This window comes from Syzygium oleosum, unplaced genomic scaffold, assembly GCF_021117445.2.
Source record: "Syzygium oleosum isolate NSW1041296 unplaced genomic scaffold, Sole_v2.1 Sole_v2.07, whole genome shotgun sequence".
Lineage (NCBI taxonomy): Eukaryota > Viridiplantae > Streptophyta > Magnoliopsida > Myrtales > Myrtaceae > Syzygium > Syzygium oleosum.
Genome location: NW_026607491.1, coordinates 10,748,208 through 10,766,577, shown reverse-complemented (window position 1 = coordinate 10,766,577; position 18,370 = coordinate 10,748,208). Strand labels below are relative to the sequence as shown.

Below are 18,370 nucleotides of genomic sequence, written 5' to 3'. Positions count from 1 at the left end.
CCACATTGAACATTAAGCTAAAGTTAATGGACTATATTGAACAAATTAAAAGTTCATGGACTATATTGCACATGAACTAAAATTCATGGACTGTTTGTATCGTTTACCCCTTTACAAAATGAGATAACTTGGACATATGGTAATCTTAGCAGTACATCAAAGAGGGTGGGTTGACAATTTTTTTGACCACGTATAAGATGCTACTCTCACCTTCATTTACTCTTACTTTTTACTCACTCTCTTAATTTTTTTTTAACTTCAAATTAATTTCCCTTATTTTTATGCAACTAGAAGTATATTTTTCATTTGCTTGGTGGTACTTTTTTTTTTTGCTGTCAAAATAACATTTCATTCGTTTCCACAGCAATACAAGAGAGAAATAAATAGTTTAACTGTAAACCAAGACAAATCTTAGATAACTTCAAAACAAAACAAGCTCCAGATAATAAGATGAATTATTATGAGTCACTCGCTCAAAGAATAGGTCTGTGATTTCTTCAAAACAAAATTGGCGGTCGATCACCGAATTTATCGCTAGTAACAAGCACACATCAAGAACTCTATCCGTTGCTATGGTTTTGTCTTTCAGCTATGCACGCCTAGGTTCATTTGTTGCTACGGCATTGCAAGGTTGAAATACCACAAATATGACACCTGTGAGAGTAAAACCTTCATAAAGCTCTTCTGATCTCCTTTGAAACTAAATCTGTACACCAACGAAACACGAAATCATAAATGCAAAAATCCCCAAATCTAGAATGGATCAAGACAGAAACTCCCTGAAATGGGAGGTAGAAGCTTTCAGATCTAGATTAGATCAGAAGAGAAAAGCTCAGCCAAACCGGAGGAAAGAAAGAAAAACAGATCAAAGAACCAAATCAGCCAAAGAAAAAGAAAAAAAAAAGGGAGAGGAAGGACACATCTAGGGGAAAACACTACAAAAAACCCCAAACTATGCCATTTGTGATAAATTTACCCTAAACTTTTTTTTGTGACACGAAAAACCTCGAACTATGCCACTTATGACACATTTACCCCATAATACATTTGCCCATGGGCATTTTCGTATTTTTCTTTTTTCTGTGTTTTTTTCTTTCTTTCTTCTCTTTCCCTCCGCCGGCCACAGCAGAGGGAAGCCGGCGAGGGTCGCCCTCGCTTGGGCGGGCGAGGGTAGCCCTCATCGGCGTTGGGCGAGGGTTGCCCTCGCTTGGGCTGGCGAGGGTCGCCCTCGTCGACGTCGGGCGAGGGCGATCCTTGCCAGCCCCGGCGAGGGTTGCCCTCGCCCAACCCTAACATCGGCGAGGGCAGCCCTCGCTGGCTTCCCTCCGCCGGCCACGGCGGAGGGAAGAGAGAAGAAAAAAAAAAGGAAAAAAAAACAGAAAAAAGAAAAAAGACGAAAATGCCCATGGACAAATGTATTATGGGGTAAATGTGTCACAAGTGGCATAGTTTGGGATTTTTCGTGTCACAAAAAAAAGTTCAAGACAAATTTATCACAAGTGACATAGTTTGGAGTTTTTAGTAGTGTTTTCCCACACATCTAGCTCAAATCCTCCTCTTAATGGAGGTTGAAGAAGAAAGCTGTGTAAAGATGAGAGAAAGAGGAGAAAACTCTCTGCTTGGTGATACTTGACAAGACAAAATATCGTACAAACAACATTACTACAATGAACAATATAATCGTGAATACGCACAACTATACATGTATTTTGCATTTAATTTAACTCTGACCATATGTACATGTGTTGTTGATTTCTCGATCTGAAATTAACAAAGTGTATTATGTAGTAACCATGTTGTATCGCCGATCCGATGTTAATCTGGTGTCTTTCAAGTCGGTGTGTACTTCCAAACTTTATCACATAAGAATGCAATTATTTTTCCATGAAAAGTAGGGTCATTAGCTAGCTATATCTCTGTACATGTAGATTATCAAACTAAATAAGTAGCATGCTAAACTTTCGTAATGATGTCTCGCATGCTAGAAAATGTCATTAAAAAAAAGAGACTACGTGCTCAATATATGCGTACTCAATTCGAGTAACAACAATTAGAAGCGTATTTTAACGATAGGTTGTTGCAAAATGCCAAATATATTCGGATAGAATTACTTGAACTATGAATTCATCACATACCTATTATTTTCTCTATATATATCTACTGAAAGATTATTACAATTTTTATTTGTAGATAAACATCGACTATAATTCTAATGTGTGTTTATATATATATTATATAAATTTTGAAGGGAAAGATAAACCAGCGACACCCAGAGGACTACATGGGCCACGTTGTTGGGCTGCCTATGTAAGAGAGTGCCCCATGTCCTCTGCTCGGGCTAACATGGACCCTTGAATTAGCTCAATCTTTCCAGTGCCACATCATCATAGAAAGTTATTCAGTCTTATAAATATGAACACATAAATGAGATGAGCATTGTTATGCTAAACAAGGGTTCAATTCTAATCATATGTAAAACCTTACACTAAAGATAATTGATAACATCAAGCTCTGGTGTGATATTTGAAAAGAGGAGCTCATGGATGAAAATCATCGATTAATCGCGTACACACGAATCGTCACAATTACTTAACGATAAATTTAACTGTTCTTTAACATCGATTGATAGTAAAAGATTGGTTTAGATGCCCAAAGTATGATTTGAAAGCTAATCGATTGGCAACACCGACTAAATCTCTATCCGACTGGAAATGACTCGCAATTATAGTACAGTTACATGAAGGATGCAAAGGAAGCCTCAAAGCCAACTTTATTTTTTTTTTTACATGGGTTTCATGCAAAGAAATCTAATCAATCAAAGGGTGGCTTGAGGACCATAAAAGAACACAATCAATCATCAAAGTGATTATTCCTCTTCGAGAACAGAGCAAAAGAGAAAAAAGTAGAGAAAGCAAGCTACAGTTTATGGATCCGCCCTTCGAACAGACAGACAGTCCTCTTCTCTTTTCTCTCAGTCCTCGTTGTTTGAAGACCGCGCTTTCTCTTTTCCCTTTTTTTCCCCTCTTTTCTTATCTCTCTATTTTTGTATATTACTAGCCAAAGAAAACAAGAAAGAAGGATAAAGAAATCAGCAAAATAAAGCACACCCAAAAGTGATTGTTCCACTTGTATTTGGCGTTGCTTTTTATTGCTTCTAAATATATTTTATGCTCTCCCACTATTAGAGGAGACTAGCTTTCACATACCCATAAAACTTTTGCAATATGTATTTAGCAAAAAGCCTCCATTTCAGAGAGAGAGAGAGAGGGGGGCAAAAGTTACATCACATGCAATCCACTTTCAGATACACACGAAAAAAAAAAAAACCAGACATTCTTACCTCACTCACAAGAAAAGAACAAACCCATTCCATTGCCATAAAATCTCACTCACACCTCTTCACTTCACACATGCATATATGCACCAGCCACTCTCTCTTTTTGTTAGCTTACACACTTCCAGAACAATCCTTTGCATGCCTCATCCCATGAAACTCACAAACTCAAACCCACCTCACCAAATTTAAATCTCCTCAACATCATCTTCTTCTATATATTCACAGTTGATTACGGAAAGATACACAACAATGAGAACTGGGATTTGCACTATACCACAAGCCCTCACTCCAGAGGCAACAACCTTAGTGAAGCAAGCAGTGACCCTAGCAAGAAGAAGAGGCCATGCTCAAGTCACTCCTCTTCATGTTGCTAGTGCCATGTTAGCTTCCTCCACCGGCCTTCTCCGAAGGTCTTGCCTTCAATCTCATTCCCACCCTCTTCAATGCAAGGCCTTGGAGCTTTGCTTCAATGTTGCCCTCAACCGCCTCCCTGCCTCCACGTCCAGCCCCCTCCTCAGCCCACACACGCCTCACCCTTCTCTTTCCAATGCCCTAGTTGCCGCCTTCAAGAGGGCTCAGGCTCACCAGCGCCGTGGCTCGGTCGAGAACCAGCAGCAGCCGATCTTAGCCCTCAAGATCGAGGTCGAGCAGCTGATCATCTCGATCCTGGATGACCCGAGCGTGAGCCGGGTTATGAGAGAGGCTGGCTTCTCGAGCACCCAAGTCAAGAATAGAGTAGAGCAAGCTGTCTCCATGGAAGTCTGCTCGCAACCTTCAAAAGCACCAAACAATCACCCTAAAGATCAAAGTGTCAACACTTCCAATAATCCCAAACCCCTTGCTCTTGGGTCATCCAATGTGTCTCTATCCTTGCACTCAGGTCTTGCCGGGCCTCAGGGCAATAACAAGCCAGCTGAGCCAGCTCGCGCCAGCGACGTTGCAAGTGTGATAGAAGCGATGATGGGGAAGAGGAGGAACACAATTGTGGTGGGAGAGTGCGTGGCCAGTGCAGAGGCAGTGGTGAGAGGGGTCAATGAAAAGCTTGAGAGAGGACACAGTAATGGCTCAGGTGTTGAATTAACGATGAGGTCACCAACAATCCAATTCATGAGCCTCCCAATCTTGTCCATGAGGAACTCCTCTAGGGATGAGGTGGAGCAGAAGCTTGCGGAGCTGAGAGAGGTTGTGAAGAACTGTGTTGGGAGGTCCTCCGGGGTGGTTCTCTACTTGGGGGATGTGCAAGGTGTGTGTGAGATGTGGCTGAACTTTGTGGAGCATAGGAGGAGAATGATGATGAGCTATAGCTACTGTCCATTGGAGCACATAGTGATGGAGATCAAGAAATGGGTGTGTGGTGGTGGGGTCGGGGAGGTGAACAAAAGGGTGTGGCTGTTGGGTGTGGCCACTTTGAGGACATACATGAAGTGCAAAGCAGGCCATCCTTCCTTGGAGACTGTCTGGGAGCTTCACCCTCTCACTGTCCCTGCTGGGAGCCTCAGCTTGACTCTCAATTTTGACTGGTAAGTACTTTTTTATTTCATTTTATTTGAGGACATTATCAGTTTACTCTACCTATTCTTTCGCTAGGTTTATCGTAACAAAGAAAAGAATAAATTGGTTTTACGACGGCGCCAGAATAACCTGATAGACCTATCAAAAGAAAAGCGTCGTGAGATTGTTATACGTTCTCTTTCCCTTTTGGATGGAGTGCTTTACTATAGTGGATTATTGAATTTCAGTGATTGGCAATCTGAGGTGAAATGCAAGGAAGCCAAAGAAGAGTCAAGCTGGTCACTGTTTGCGAATATTAATGGAGGACACAGTAATAACCAGCTCGCATGCTGCTCCGACTGCATGCTCAACTTTGACAAGGAAGTCCAAACTGTAAGGAACAAGTTAGACTCCATTAACACTTCAAGCAGCTCAAGCCTCCCTTCATGGCTCCAACAATACAAGGATGAGAAGACCAGAGATACTGTCAATTTTCAGGTAATTATACATATATTTCATTTTTGGACATCGATATCTCCTAAATAATGACAATGAAGCTAAAAATACTGTCATTCTCCTTAATTTAGCAGAATTGTGTCAATATCAAGAGTCTCTGCAAGAAGTGGAACACATACTGTAGTGCAGTTCACAAACACCAACTACAATATCCTGAGAAAGTCCTCAAGTTCTCTTCAACGCCTTCTTCTCCAAGATCGCTGTCTTCTTCGCTGCGTCATCAGAGCCAATTCAGCTGGCCGACTTTGTTAGAATTCAAGCAGTCATCGCCAAAAGAGCACCAGTTTTGGACTCCCGAGACGAGCTACGACGACAAGAATGATGAGAGCGATGTGAAAATGTTCATCCCGACCGAGAGGAACAACCCGAAACCGGACCTTTTGTCAAATCCTAACTCGAGTCCTAACTCAGCTTCATCCAGCGAAGTGATGGAGGACATGAACAATACTGATAGCTTCAAGGAATACAGCGCCGAGAACCTGAAAGTCTTGTGCGATGCATTGGAGATGAAGGTCCCGTGGCACAAGGATGTCGTTCCCGAGATTGCAAAAACTGTCCTCGAGTGCAGGTAACGATGCAAATAATGATTTTGTATTAGGTTTCAAATCGTAGATACAGAATTATCAATGAAATTAACAAACCAGACGAAAAATAGAAAATAAAAAAAAAGCTATACAGCTACAATAATTAACTTATTTTGTTTAATAACGAGTTTATCAAAATAAAGGCACTTATTTTTACTCCCCTTGCTCAGCCAAATTCTTTTCTAAAAGTAGTTTATCTATTTATATACTAACCATACGGGAGAGCGCAACTATACAAACCTTCATAGTAAATAAAGGGACATGATAAGTAAGCTAAGAACTTTTACTACATAACTTGCTCATTACATTATTGTTATGTGATACACTTTCATTGAGTTTAAGCAAGTCCGTTTGCTGCGCATGGATACAAACCTTCATAGAAAATGTAGTATTATTTCTCTAAATCGGAATATTATCTGTCCACAGATCCGGAAGGCGAAGTTACGACTTGAAAGACAGACAGAAGAAAGAAGAGACATGGATGCTCTTTGTGGGAATTGACTCTCTTGGCAAGGAGAAGATTGCAAGAGAATTGGCCAAGACCATCTTTGGTTCTCAAACCAACTTTGTCTCAATTGGTCTGACCAGCTTCTCCTCCTCAGCAGGAGGATCAGGTTCAACCGAGCACTGCAAGAACAAGAGACCAAGAACTGAAACGGGTCGTGGGTATCTACAAAGATTCGGTGAGGCGGTGAATGAGAATCCACATAGGGTGTTTTTCTTGGAGGACTTGGATCAAGCTGATCACTTTTCTCAAATGGGTGTCAAGAAAGCAATTGAAAGCGGGAAAGTAACACTTGATGATGATGAAGAAGAAGTGGCCGTGGATCTTCAGGATGCTATTGTGATCTTCAGCTGTGAAAGCTTCAGTACTGTGTCAAGAGCTTGCTCTCCAACCAGGAGGCAAAAGATAATTGTAGATCAAGAGGAGGAAGAGAAGGACGATCATCAAGCTGACACGGCGAAACCAATCAGCGAGTCACTAGATTTGAATGTGGCCATTGAAGATGATGGTGATCAAAGTTGTGGAGATGGGAATTGGATTATGGGTTTGGTTGATAAGAAGATCATCTTCAAAGTTCAAGAACTATGATGTAGGCAAGCAAGACCAAAATGATCTAACCGTTGGTCCAATTTTCAATTTTTTTTACTTTCTTGTTTAGCTTTTTTGACAGAATTTTGGGGAGGGGCAAAGGAAGAATACACATCGAAAGAGAGTTAAGAGAATTATTTGAGTGTTTGCATGGGGATTGGATTTGTTGGCTTTAGCAGTTGTATAGTATTAATACTCAGTAGGTGGATGGATAGAATCTTAATTTCTATTCATGTCATGTAATATATGATTTCTTTAATTGGGGGTTTTCTTTGGTCTAAGCAATCCAATTTCGTATTCGATTCCTAATGTTATTGAATGTACATTGTGTTCCATCTAAGCCAGCAAAATCAAGGTCACGGCATAATTTAACTCCGATGTTAAATGTTAATGTGCTTCGAGCGAAACGATAAATATATACTTGGAAACATTGAGTTGATCTAACTTATAATTAGCTCAATTTATCCCTCAAATGAAGCCAACCCATCTCCCAGAAGGTATAGAAATAGTCAGAAGGCTTGTGTCGTGACTCGGTGGTGAAAGTGTCTTTTGAATGTGTGTCTGTACCCTCTCCTTTGAATGAGCATCCTATTTGATGAGAGCATCTCTATTAACAGTATTCGATGAGAGTTGTCGGAGAAGAGAATCGATTTCGGAAGATAATAGAAATATTCACTAAGGCAGTACTTCATTGATAAATAATAAACTTCAGATAGTGTTAGGACGGTCGATATACATGCACCTCGACCAGCCGTCGCCTTGTCAGTTTCGTGGTAAGTTTGCACTTGATTTTACCAATCTAACCAGTGCATTTTTTGCTAATGAATAGGGGTTGGAAGCCTAGCAAACAAAGAGGAAAAGCAAATAACTATGATTCATTACTTATGAGCTATGCAAGAGGAAAATCAAGAAAGCAACTTTAGTAGGGGGGGGGGGGGGGGGGAGAAAAATTGAAAAATTTCTCTTCCACTGAAATTTGGAAAAAGCAGACCACTTTTCATTAGATCGATGGCGATCTTAACTTTAAGATTGCTTGATGATTTCAAAACCCTCGACCCAACATTCTCATCTTTTAAAAGATATGGCGGGCATGATCAGAAGAAGCTCAAAAGAGAATGAAAGATCACATTTGTGGAAAACAAGGAGAAGCATCCTGTCTTTAAGACCATAAAAGATGTCCTAACTTTGGAATCCGAAAAGCTTAAAGCAAGAAAAAGTGCAATTAGGAACACGTCAATTAAGGAATTTTTCACACTTGGCCAGAAACAAAATATAAACTAAGGGAAGTGAATGGGGAGTCATGCTTCCCGTGGAAATGTAGGGAGGGAAGGCAAGGTTCAAAGAGGTGGAGGATGCCGAGATATTTTCTTTTCTTTTCTTTTTCCCATCATAATAAGGCGGTCGTGACAAATGCAAACTTTTCAGATTAAAGAGAACGGGATAATTATAAATTATGAAATTTTAGTGCGAAGAGCCAATAGATAGAAACTTTATAAAAATATAGGAAGCGATAATGGGTTTGACGACCCTATAACTTCAAGGTCCGCCTCTAGGGGACACATCGACTAGTTTCACGCATCGTAATAAACTTTCTTATCGAGATGGAGGCGATCACTTACATGAAATTAGTACCTACAAATTGTATAAAGTGACTTCATTGCTTATTCACGTTCGCGTCGCCTCGCATGCACACACACTCTTACGTTCCACAACCCTCATCCTCGGTCACTCACTGGTCAACAAAACCACGTGGCTACTACCACAATATTTATATTGCAACTCTGCAAAGTTCCAACTCAAATCTTCAGGTTCATACAACAAAATCCCAAACCGGTCAAGACCAGCTGCGCTTTTCCCCAGCCAAAATGCCTTTGACCGCCCTTTTCCGAGCTTTCACAAGCAATTTAGTGGGGCTTTTCATCACATGGAAGAAATATTTATATATTTATGTGTGTGTATGTATGTGTATACACGGCCTCGAGCTCTGTTCCCATTGAGGGGAAAAGAGAAAGGCCACTAAAGGCCTCAAACCATAGAAAGTGAAGTTGTTCAAATTTCACTTTGCCTTAGGGAGAGAGATTCCTTTCTTGCAAGTAGTACTTGCTTTTTCTCATCACCTCGGTGACTGTTTTGATTTTTTCTCTTTTAATTTGCACCCCCTTTTGTTTTTTGTTTTTTTGGGGGCTAACCCACTTTTAAAAGGTGAGGAGATTAGGTTATAATCTAGAGATTGATTTGATCATTATTGGGTTTTAGCTAAAGTAGCCGACATCAAGAACGGCATTGGGACTAAAGAATTCGGCTATTCTGTGGTGTTCAGACCATTCTGAAAAGCTAAAGACCATAGTGCTGCTTAGGTTCCCACCTCATCATTATCTGAATTTGATCACAATGTTCATGTTGTCAACAGCCAGAATGTCTTCATAGTACAAGAATAACGTGGAAATAATTGTACTCAACAATCATTATTTTCGTTTATTTAGCGGAAAATGAATGATTTGTAAAATATTTTTTTAAAAATGAGTGTTTGTATCGCTTCATTTTTTTGTCGATGGAAAATATTTTCATCATCGACAACATTTTATGTCTAAATTTTTTCGTGAATCATAAAAATATTCTTGATTTATTCATTTTTATAAGCGATACAAGTAAATCATTTATAAGAAAAATATTTTTCAAATTATGCATCTTTCGCTAGATAAACGGAGCCTTCGTTTTCTAGGGATAGATCGGCTCCACCCAATGAAAATTCAAGTCCTTTTACAGTATCAGAGCTGACTGGTGACATCTATTTGGTGTTCTCGTGGAATTGTTCGTACACCTTGTACCCCTTTGTGGTCTTTGGTGGTGGGTGCTTGGCGTCTCATAACTATCACTACAGGAGCTTGTGTTGTGCTGTGTTGTTCATGGGAAATGGAAAATATTAGCAAAGTAGACTAAAAATCAGCATCAAACATACTATCAAGTTTTCAGGGTACACCATGCATCATCAACCTGGTGTCAGACTTATCCACAAGATTAATCCCTAATTAATTACCATTTACCATCTGTCGCCCATGGCATCTTTGATGGTGGCGCTTGCAATGATACGGTCGAATAATCAAGTTTAATGCGGTGCATATTTCGGCATCTTGATTAGCAATTACATGTCGCATATGCTAATCTTCTTTGTTCTTATCAGCTACCATCGTTCATTAGTCGAACCTTCATATGCATCGCGTGTGAATCAATATCTTATTTGGGATTTTGTGGTGGAGAAAAAATGAGGTTTTCTTTGTGTGCACATTTGAGGAGGGTTTTTTCTCTATGCATGTGATAGCAAACCCACTTAAACAGCCGTTTAGGAGGAGATGAATGTTCGGGGGATGGAAATCTGAGGTGGGGAAATAAATGATTAGATATGAAAAGGGAAGGAGAGGAAAAAAGTGGATTAAAAAAGAAGCATATATGAATGCACTTCTTTCTATGGGGGGGTGTGTGGCTCATTCGATCTCTTAAAGCATTCAAAATCTTCCTGCTTTCCAAGGGCATTGCCATCTTTCTCTTTATTTCTCTTTTTCCTCCTTTCAATTTTGGCAAAAACTTGAACTTCATCTCACATCAGACAAGCTTCCACGCCACAAAATCTAGAGGGAGAGAAAGGGAGAGAGAGACCCCACTAGAAAGAGATGATGCCAACGATCAGGGTTAAAAATTTAAATTATAAAGAAGAAAGAGGAGGAGAAGGAAATGAAAGAAAAGGAAAAGATTTGGGGATGGAGACAAAGTTTCTACCCCATCAACTTTGTGCAGTCTTTAGGAAAAGAAGAAAGCAAGCAACGGCTGCTGCTTCTTAAAGGTGTCACCGCCCATCATCAACCGATAAAAGAAAGCTCTTCTTTTCTGCTTAAATGCCTGATTTTTGCATGAAAGTAAGGGATTTCTCTGATCCCTATGCCCCCAACCCAATTATCCATCCATTATTGCCCTCTCTCTCTCTCTCTCTGAGCCTGGCCCATCACCTGAAGAACAATGTTGTTGGATTCCCCAATCATTACTTTCATTATATAATATGATTCTCAGATACTTTAATGGATGGATAATGTGCATTGATTCTCTAAAGCATCCAGAGAGAGAGAGATTTGGTTCTAATAGATCAGAGAGTGTCGACGACCAGTCAAAAAAGGACTGTACACACAAGAATAGGGTATACTTGTGTTTCTGACCTTGTTCCAAAAGCATTTGGTCATACATACTTCAGCAGCAGCTCACTTTTGACACACCTACCCACTAACAAAGGTATGATGTACACCTCCAAGCTCCAGTTTCTTCTCCTGCCAATTCACCATTCAACACAACACACACAAAAAAAAAAATTCAAAAACCTTCGCATACTTTTCTAATTCTTTGCTCAGTTTTCTCTCAATGGAAGGAGAAGTTAAGGAGCATGAAATGGTTAACAGACTTTCCTTTTTCTTAACACTGCATGGGGTGAGCAGGAGTAGTCACAAGCAATGATGCCCACGATAGATAGAGCTCGTTTTAACATGAAAATCATGGTTTCAAGCGGGATCTTATCTTAGAAGGAAGCTAGATTTAAGGTCTTGGAAATCCTCATCGGATCATAATTTTACGAGACCATACTAATTATGGGGCTGAGAATGAAAACCAAAAACATGGCACTAAGCCGCAGTCTGATCTGTCGTTAACCACACAACATTGCAGATATTGTATTAAGTGGCGTCGACTACCCAACAAATAACAGAACTATGCCATGGCCTATGGATTATCCTTAACCTTCTCTTCACATCTAGACTCCGAAGCATTAGTGGATAATGTTGGGTAAGCAGGATTCGCCCACAAAATCAATGTATCTTCAATAAAATACAATATGCCCAGTGCTTTCAACAAGGAGAGATACAGAGACAAGACAAATATTTATAGTTTGGTATTTCTTTCTTGAAACGCAAAAATGCAGACTCTTGAACCAAATGAGGCAATTATATCATGTTATTCGCACTGGAAGAAGGCGAGGTATCGGCAAAAAGAAGAAGAAAATGTCATTATCATTACCATTTGTTTCAGAATTGTCCATAATCTAGATCAAGCATCATCTGATACAAATACAAGTCTACTAAGTCACCATTCAATCCCGGCAATATCACATGTGGCCATATGAACTGATTTCTACATCTCGGAGATGGATGCCCCACAATAACCCAAAAAGGGTACGAACTGGCTAAAAAGAAAGGAAATTTGATCCATTAATGGCTTCAGAGTTCTTCAGCACAGGCAAACTGGGGTGGAGGACGAACTGCATGGCCCAACACCCCCATCCCATCTTGCCTCACTTTCGGCCTAAAAGTGCTTAAAAGTTCACAGGGAATGCAATTTCGAAGTCCCTGTCTAGCCACAATCCTAATCATAACATAACGTTGACACTGCATTGACTTCCTGGAAACCAAGTAGTCCAACTACAGGAGCTACATATAACCCAAAGTCAAAAAGAAGTAAATGTGCATGAGTAGCCACCACTTCATCTATGTTTGACGAGTAACTTGTGACAAAATGCATAACATGCATATAATTTTCTCATATGTAATTAACGAGCTGTGTGATAGAACAAGCTATCTATATCATCCATATGGGGCATGACATTTGTAGCACTGCTGATAAAGAAACATCATGGAAATTCAGTTTTATTAAATAGAATAAATTTGTTCAGAGAGAATCCTATACTGGGTAATCATATGAGCAGCATCTACAAAAAGAGAAGCAGATCGTAAAGTGCCAGAATACCATCTGCTTGTTGCTAATACTTATAAAATGTCAACAAAAATTCGCCCACAAATAGATCTCAATCCTCTGAAAGCCAGAGGAGTGACTCTACCTAAACCTAAGAGTTGTTGCGTAACTGGGTGCTTGTTCACATTCTCAAGCAATAACCTCCACCACCACACAATTTGCTTGTATACTTTCTCTAGCTATAAAAACCACAACCAACTTGTCTGCACACACCTTAATAGGAGTAAAGAAATTCTCTGTTCAGATTCAAGAGTTGATTTACATGGTGGGATCCTTCCCAAACCCCATCATAGCATGAGTTGCCATCATTGAACCCCGGCGAAGCATTTCCAGAGTTATGCCTACCATGGGAATCTTGACAGTGTCTCTGCTCTTGAGAGGCTTCTTATCCCACCTACACAATTGAATGCAGAAAGTAACATACTTGATCTAAGTAGTTGAGATCAAGCGGCATATCGACACAGGTAGACGAATATGCATATCGCGCATAAAAAATGAACAAAAAAACAGGGAAAACCAAAGAAAATTGAAAGAAAGAAAAAGAAATAGAAGTACTGACATCGGTAAGAGGCCAGTCAAACAATAGGTCACACTTCTTTTATAATAAAAATATTATTTATTAGTATAACAATTGCAGAAGAAAATTGACATTGTATCTGCAAATACGGCCCAAGTTTACAGCTAATCATGAAGCAAAACCATCGAAAACGTCCTATTACTAGTCAAGCACAAAATTAAAGCATCAATTTTCTTTCCGGTTTGCCATTCCAGTGGATTGGTGATGAGAGAAGCAAAGCCATTTGCCTCTTTAATAGACGATATTCTCCAACGCCTGGCCCTTGATACATGCCTGATGAAGAAGGGCAGGCAATATTTGTCACTTGAGTATGCTTAACGTATTGATGCTCTCTTAATAACTCCATGTCCCTGGATTATTGTAAAATTTAATTCTAGTAAAAAAAAAAAAGGTAGGATTCTTACACTCGTCTCTCGTGTGTAAACTACCAAACAAGAATTTCTTGAGTCTTGCGAATGATTCCGTGGAGATTATTGCATGTATGAAAACCGATGGGTGATAATTAAGCATTAGGACCCTCTAAAATAAGGAGAGAAGTTTACAACTGTCCTGATTTGGTGATAAATTTACACACAAAAAAAAGTCTAAGACCCAAAATCCCTAGATATGTCTCCATCCTCACAACTTGCGATCGTGTGATGTGTTCGTGGGTCAAGAAGAGATCGAGAGAGAGACAGAGTCCTAAGAGGGGCAAAAGGGGACTAGTCATCTCCGAAGATCCATGGAAGTGGCTTCTTTATCTCTCTCTTTTAGATTCAACAATCAAACCAATTCCTACATTTACACTCAAAAAGTGAAATGCTAACAAAACCAAATCACACTTTAGCTCAAACGCGAGATCGAAGCAAGCTGCGATCCAAATTCAAACAAACCATATCCGATACCGCAATTTCCCCCAAAGTGCAGCCGACGTGCGGCCGGCGTGCTGCCAGCGTGCATTTACCGAGCCTCCTAGAAACCACCGACTTGACTTGGGGAACCTGCATTTACCGAGCCTCCTAGAAACAGTCCGCTTGACGCTTGGATGGAAACACAGACAGATTGAGCAAAAAAGTTCTTTCTTTTCATTTTCTTTTTGGACATTATACTGGCGTGCCCCTAAGGAGAAATAACCTATTGAGGTACGAGGCCATTACAGAGCGAAGAGTTTAGTGCGTACCAGTCCTCATGACGAACAACTTTGTCATTCTCCACATGCAGCCTGATGAGAGAAATCATATCTATAGGCCTCCCCAAAAACTTGTAGTATTGTTTATTGTCAATAAGTATCTGGATTTTCCAGGGATACAATACGACATTAAACATCAACAAAGACCAGGAAATAATTGTTTCATTTGCAATCGAAATAACTCACCTCATATTTCCCTGGTGATATCAAATTCTCTTTGACGGTGTATTCAACAATTTTCGATTCACTGAACACCTATCATTTAGATACAGCGAAACAGAATTGCATATCAGGGGAAAATACATTAAAAATATTTTGTGTACTTGCACATGATTGTTTATGTACACATGCTTATTACTTAAGAACGAGATGAGTCCCTACATAAAATGAAGAACAGTAGTTATTTACCAAAATAAGCTTTTTAATGGAATAAATGGTTGCTTTTCGAGTAAATACATCTCAATGTGACCAATTATATAGCCCTTTTTTTTGCTGCATCTTCAAGAACTGGAACACAAACTTTCATAACATTAATTGCTTAAACCTATCCTTTGTCACAATTATGAAGCCTTCTCTCAGTTCACCCAAGTTATAGACCAGTCAATCATAATTGAAAATATTTATTTCTAATGCTGATGCGACCGTATAGACGTCACCTGTTTATTTTAAGGGTATCGAATTTTAGTAGATTTGTTACAGTACCAAGGCACCCAAAAAATTATTTCCTCGCTAAAAGGGTCAAAATGAAATTGCTTCGGAGATTTACTCCAAGATGCCCCGAAAGGAAAAAGCGAACTTTATACTCTAAAATGTCGGAGAGAAGCATACAGGGTGAACTCCCTTGCCTTTGAATGAAATACATCAAGCAACTCTCTCTTCTTTGGGATTATTATCTGTACTAGAAGCTGGGAACCAGCAGCTATCGGGCCTAAGTAGATGCAGATCATACCAATGCTGAAATGCTTCTATTCCTTAAACTAAGAAGTAGTACTTTACTGGCTATGCAGTTTCATCCCCTGACTGAGAAGTTTCTTTCAATTCCCTAGGATCAGAGGACACACACACATGCGCCCTGCTAAGATCCAATGATAGACTTTCTAATTAGCTAGTAATAACTAAGAACACTACAAGAATTCCTGCTCCATATATTTGCAAACATTACATAAGTTCAACAGTAATGAGCAATCAAGACAACTTTTTCACCACCGTGGAAAACAAAGGTTCTTACTGAAGTAAACAAATTATGATATTGGGTGATTCCAATAGAAGGTAAAGGCTCGCTTCATAAGTACATATTACTGAACACCACCACGAGTGTCAAGTTTGAAGATTTATTCCAATTATAACAAGTACCAGTGAAATTGATGTGAGCAATTCATTCTTCAAAGCCATACATGCATCAGAGAGGAAAGTATGTGAGCGTCATCTCCTAGCCTCCTCTATGTATTTAAAAGAAATTGACAATCCTTCATTAAAAGCTCCAGTTGTCATAATAAATAGAATAATTTTTCCAAAGAAAATGTCGCCCAGAATATTGCTTAGCATCAAGTGTCCTCTTTCTTAAAACAAAAAATGGTACTTGATAATATGATAAGGAAGCAATCAAGAAAGAGCTAACGAAACCTTTGCTATAGAGTAAAATGCTGACTTGATCTGCCTCAACCTGTGCAGTGGATAGTAAGAGTTAGTAAGCTACACGCATTAGATGCTAAGCTCTTCAAAATGCCTTAAAATATCCTTGTTGTTGGGAGGTAGAAGAAACTGTTTTGATAACCAGTGTTACATCTTTGCAAGTTCTTTCAGATGAACTCATCTTTCATGTACACCATTGAACATGACAAGTCCACACCAAATTCATGAAATTGATATAATGAAAAATAGGAGGCAAAATTCACAACATTGTTCTGTCAAAATCCTCAATTCCGATGATAACACGTACATGTAAAAGGACAAGTTCGAATAATATGAGAATACAATATAGTTGAGACATGTTTGTTCTGTCCAAATAATGTAATGGCTGTTAGTTTGAGCAGAAGCAACTTACAAAGCTTTGATCTCGAGGAATGAGAGACTAAATTATTTGGAACCAGGGTTAAATGGTACAAAAGAAAACATACCCATGAGCAGACATGAGTGGGTCTTCAAAAGAAGCGTCATCAGCATAGATCTCGAAGTCACGAGGAGTGGCACGAGAAGCATATCTAATAACAACACAAAAACACACTAAGGATGGAACCAAGTAGAAAGCAATGAAACTGGTATGTCAGAACTAAATTCCACCGAATCCAAGCGATGATAAATGAAGCTCTAGGGATGGAAATTCTGAAAGATCAACATCCACAAAGATAGAAAAGAAACACACGTTCCAACATCCACAAATTCCGAAAAATGAACCGCATAATGTCTCTCTTCAAGCATCGACACCTTAAGCCGGCAGCACACGGGCATAGAGAAAAGAAACAAATCGTCTCGCAGCGAGATCACGGAGAAAGACCTCCAAAAATTAGGCCTTTCATCTCAAACTATCGAAGGAACAAAGTTGATTGATTTGTGCACGACGATGCAGTCATCAATCACGGGCCTCGAGGGTCGGCCATGCAGCAATCACAACCGCCCTCACCTCGTGCTTCGGGACCAATCAACTAATCAAACTCGCACCTCCCTCAAACTCACTCGACGATAATAAGAAACGATGGTCAAGGACCGTGCTCGCTGTGCCGTATAACAACATTCCGAAAAAAAGTAAAGAGCAGAGCAGAGCAGAGCAGAACAGACTCAGAGAGACCGTCGACAGCGGAAGAAGCAGAGCTCACAAGTTGAGAATGTGGGGGAGGATGCGATCGGCGACACGCTCCGACCGAGGGCTGAGCTCGCACGCTTCCTTGCCGCGGCACTCCCTCATCTGATCCATCTTGTTCTCCTCCTTACCTCCTTCAGCGATCCGACAAAACCACCAAAGGGAATCACAAAAGTCAAGAAACAAAAAATCCCGACCGGCCGGCCGGACGACGAAGGAGATGGGAAGGAAAGCGCGAGAGAATATGGAAACCACAAACCGTGCGAAGGAGCGTCGTCGTCCATAGGGCGGCGGGTTCGAAGGTTCGTCGCGCTAGAAGGGAGCAGGCGTCGCGATGTGCGAGAGCGAGGGCGGAGCGGGAGGAGGAAGAAGACGAAGATGTAGTAACGGCCTTGAAGAGGTGGAGGAGGAGGAGGAGGCTACTACTCGTGGCTCCAAATGGCGCGCATATGTGGCCAGCGTTTGTCCGCAAACTGCCCTTTTTAAAAATTTCTTTTTTTTTTAAATTTGGTCTTCAATTCAAAGTCCTAGGAACTGTTCATACGGCTTCCTTGTCGTGCAAGCATTTACCAGAATCATGCAAGAAGAAGTCACCGGATCACCGCTCATCCCGAGTCTTACCGTGAACAACGGTTCAGACAAACTTTATCATCATAATTTATACACAAGTGGTTTTTCTTTTCTCTTTTCTTTTTCTCTTTTTAATTTTAATGAATTGAGTTAACAATTGTTGTTATAATTTCGAGAACCCTGGAACGACGTTAAAAAAGAATGATGCGATTTTCCAATTAAATGATTGTGCTTAACATGAGTCAATCATCGCATTGAAAAGTGAAACATTTTGCTCAATTGATTTCATCATGGGCATTCCAGGCATTCGATTAACAAAATCCACTATTATATACATTTTAAAAAGAGAGAAAGTTCGCATATGCTTGCCTTATAATTGACTTCATAATTGATTTTATCCACGTCGTTGCGTACAACTTCTTCAACGACTTACAAAATCCGTACTCATAACCC

The 18,370-nt window shown here is 40.0% G+C and overlaps 2 protein-coding genes across 4 annotated transcripts; one reads left to right on the top strand and one right to left on the bottom strand.

The window, feature by feature from the left end:
- The first annotated feature begins 3,393 nt into the window (after positions 1-3,393).
- On the top strand, positions 3,394-7,302 carry LOC115671981 (protein SMAX1-LIKE 3-like). Of its 2 annotated transcripts, none has more exons than XM_056313547.1 (4): positions 3,394-4,857; positions 5,077-5,326; positions 5,416-5,912; positions 6,355-7,302. In XM_056313547.1, the coding sequence occupies exons 1-4, from the start codon at positions 3,587-3,589 to the stop codon at positions 7,019-7,021; spliced, it is 2,685 nt and encodes an 894-aa protein (XP_056169522.1). In that variant the 5' UTR covers positions 3,394-3,586; the 3' UTR covers positions 7,022-7,302. The 2 variants fall into 2 exon arrangements, with proteins under 2 accessions (XP_056169522.1, XP_030449573.1); XM_030593713.2 differs by having other exon boundaries at positions 3,395-4,857; positions 5,419-5,912.
- A 5,370-nt stretch (positions 7,303-12,672) lies between these two features.
- LOC115672002 (uncharacterized) lies at positions 12,673-17,795 on the bottom strand. Of its 2 annotated transcripts, none has more exons than XM_056313527.1 (7): positions 17,600-17,795; positions 17,364-17,481; positions 16,668-16,751; positions 16,174-16,213; positions 14,737-14,805; positions 14,542-14,651; positions 12,673-13,199 (listed from the first exon to the last, which is right to left on the bottom strand). In XM_056313527.1, the coding sequence occupies exons 2-7, from the start codon at positions 17,459-17,461 to the stop codon at positions 13,064-13,066; spliced, it is 537 nt and encodes a 178-aa protein (XP_056169502.1). In that variant the 5' UTR covers positions 17,462-17,481; positions 17,600-17,795; the 3' UTR covers positions 12,673-13,063. The 2 variants fall into 2 exon arrangements, with proteins under 2 accessions (XP_056169502.1, XP_030449594.1); XM_030593734.2 differs by having other exon boundaries at positions 17,607-17,792.
- Positions 17,796-18,370: the final 575 nt, after the last annotated feature.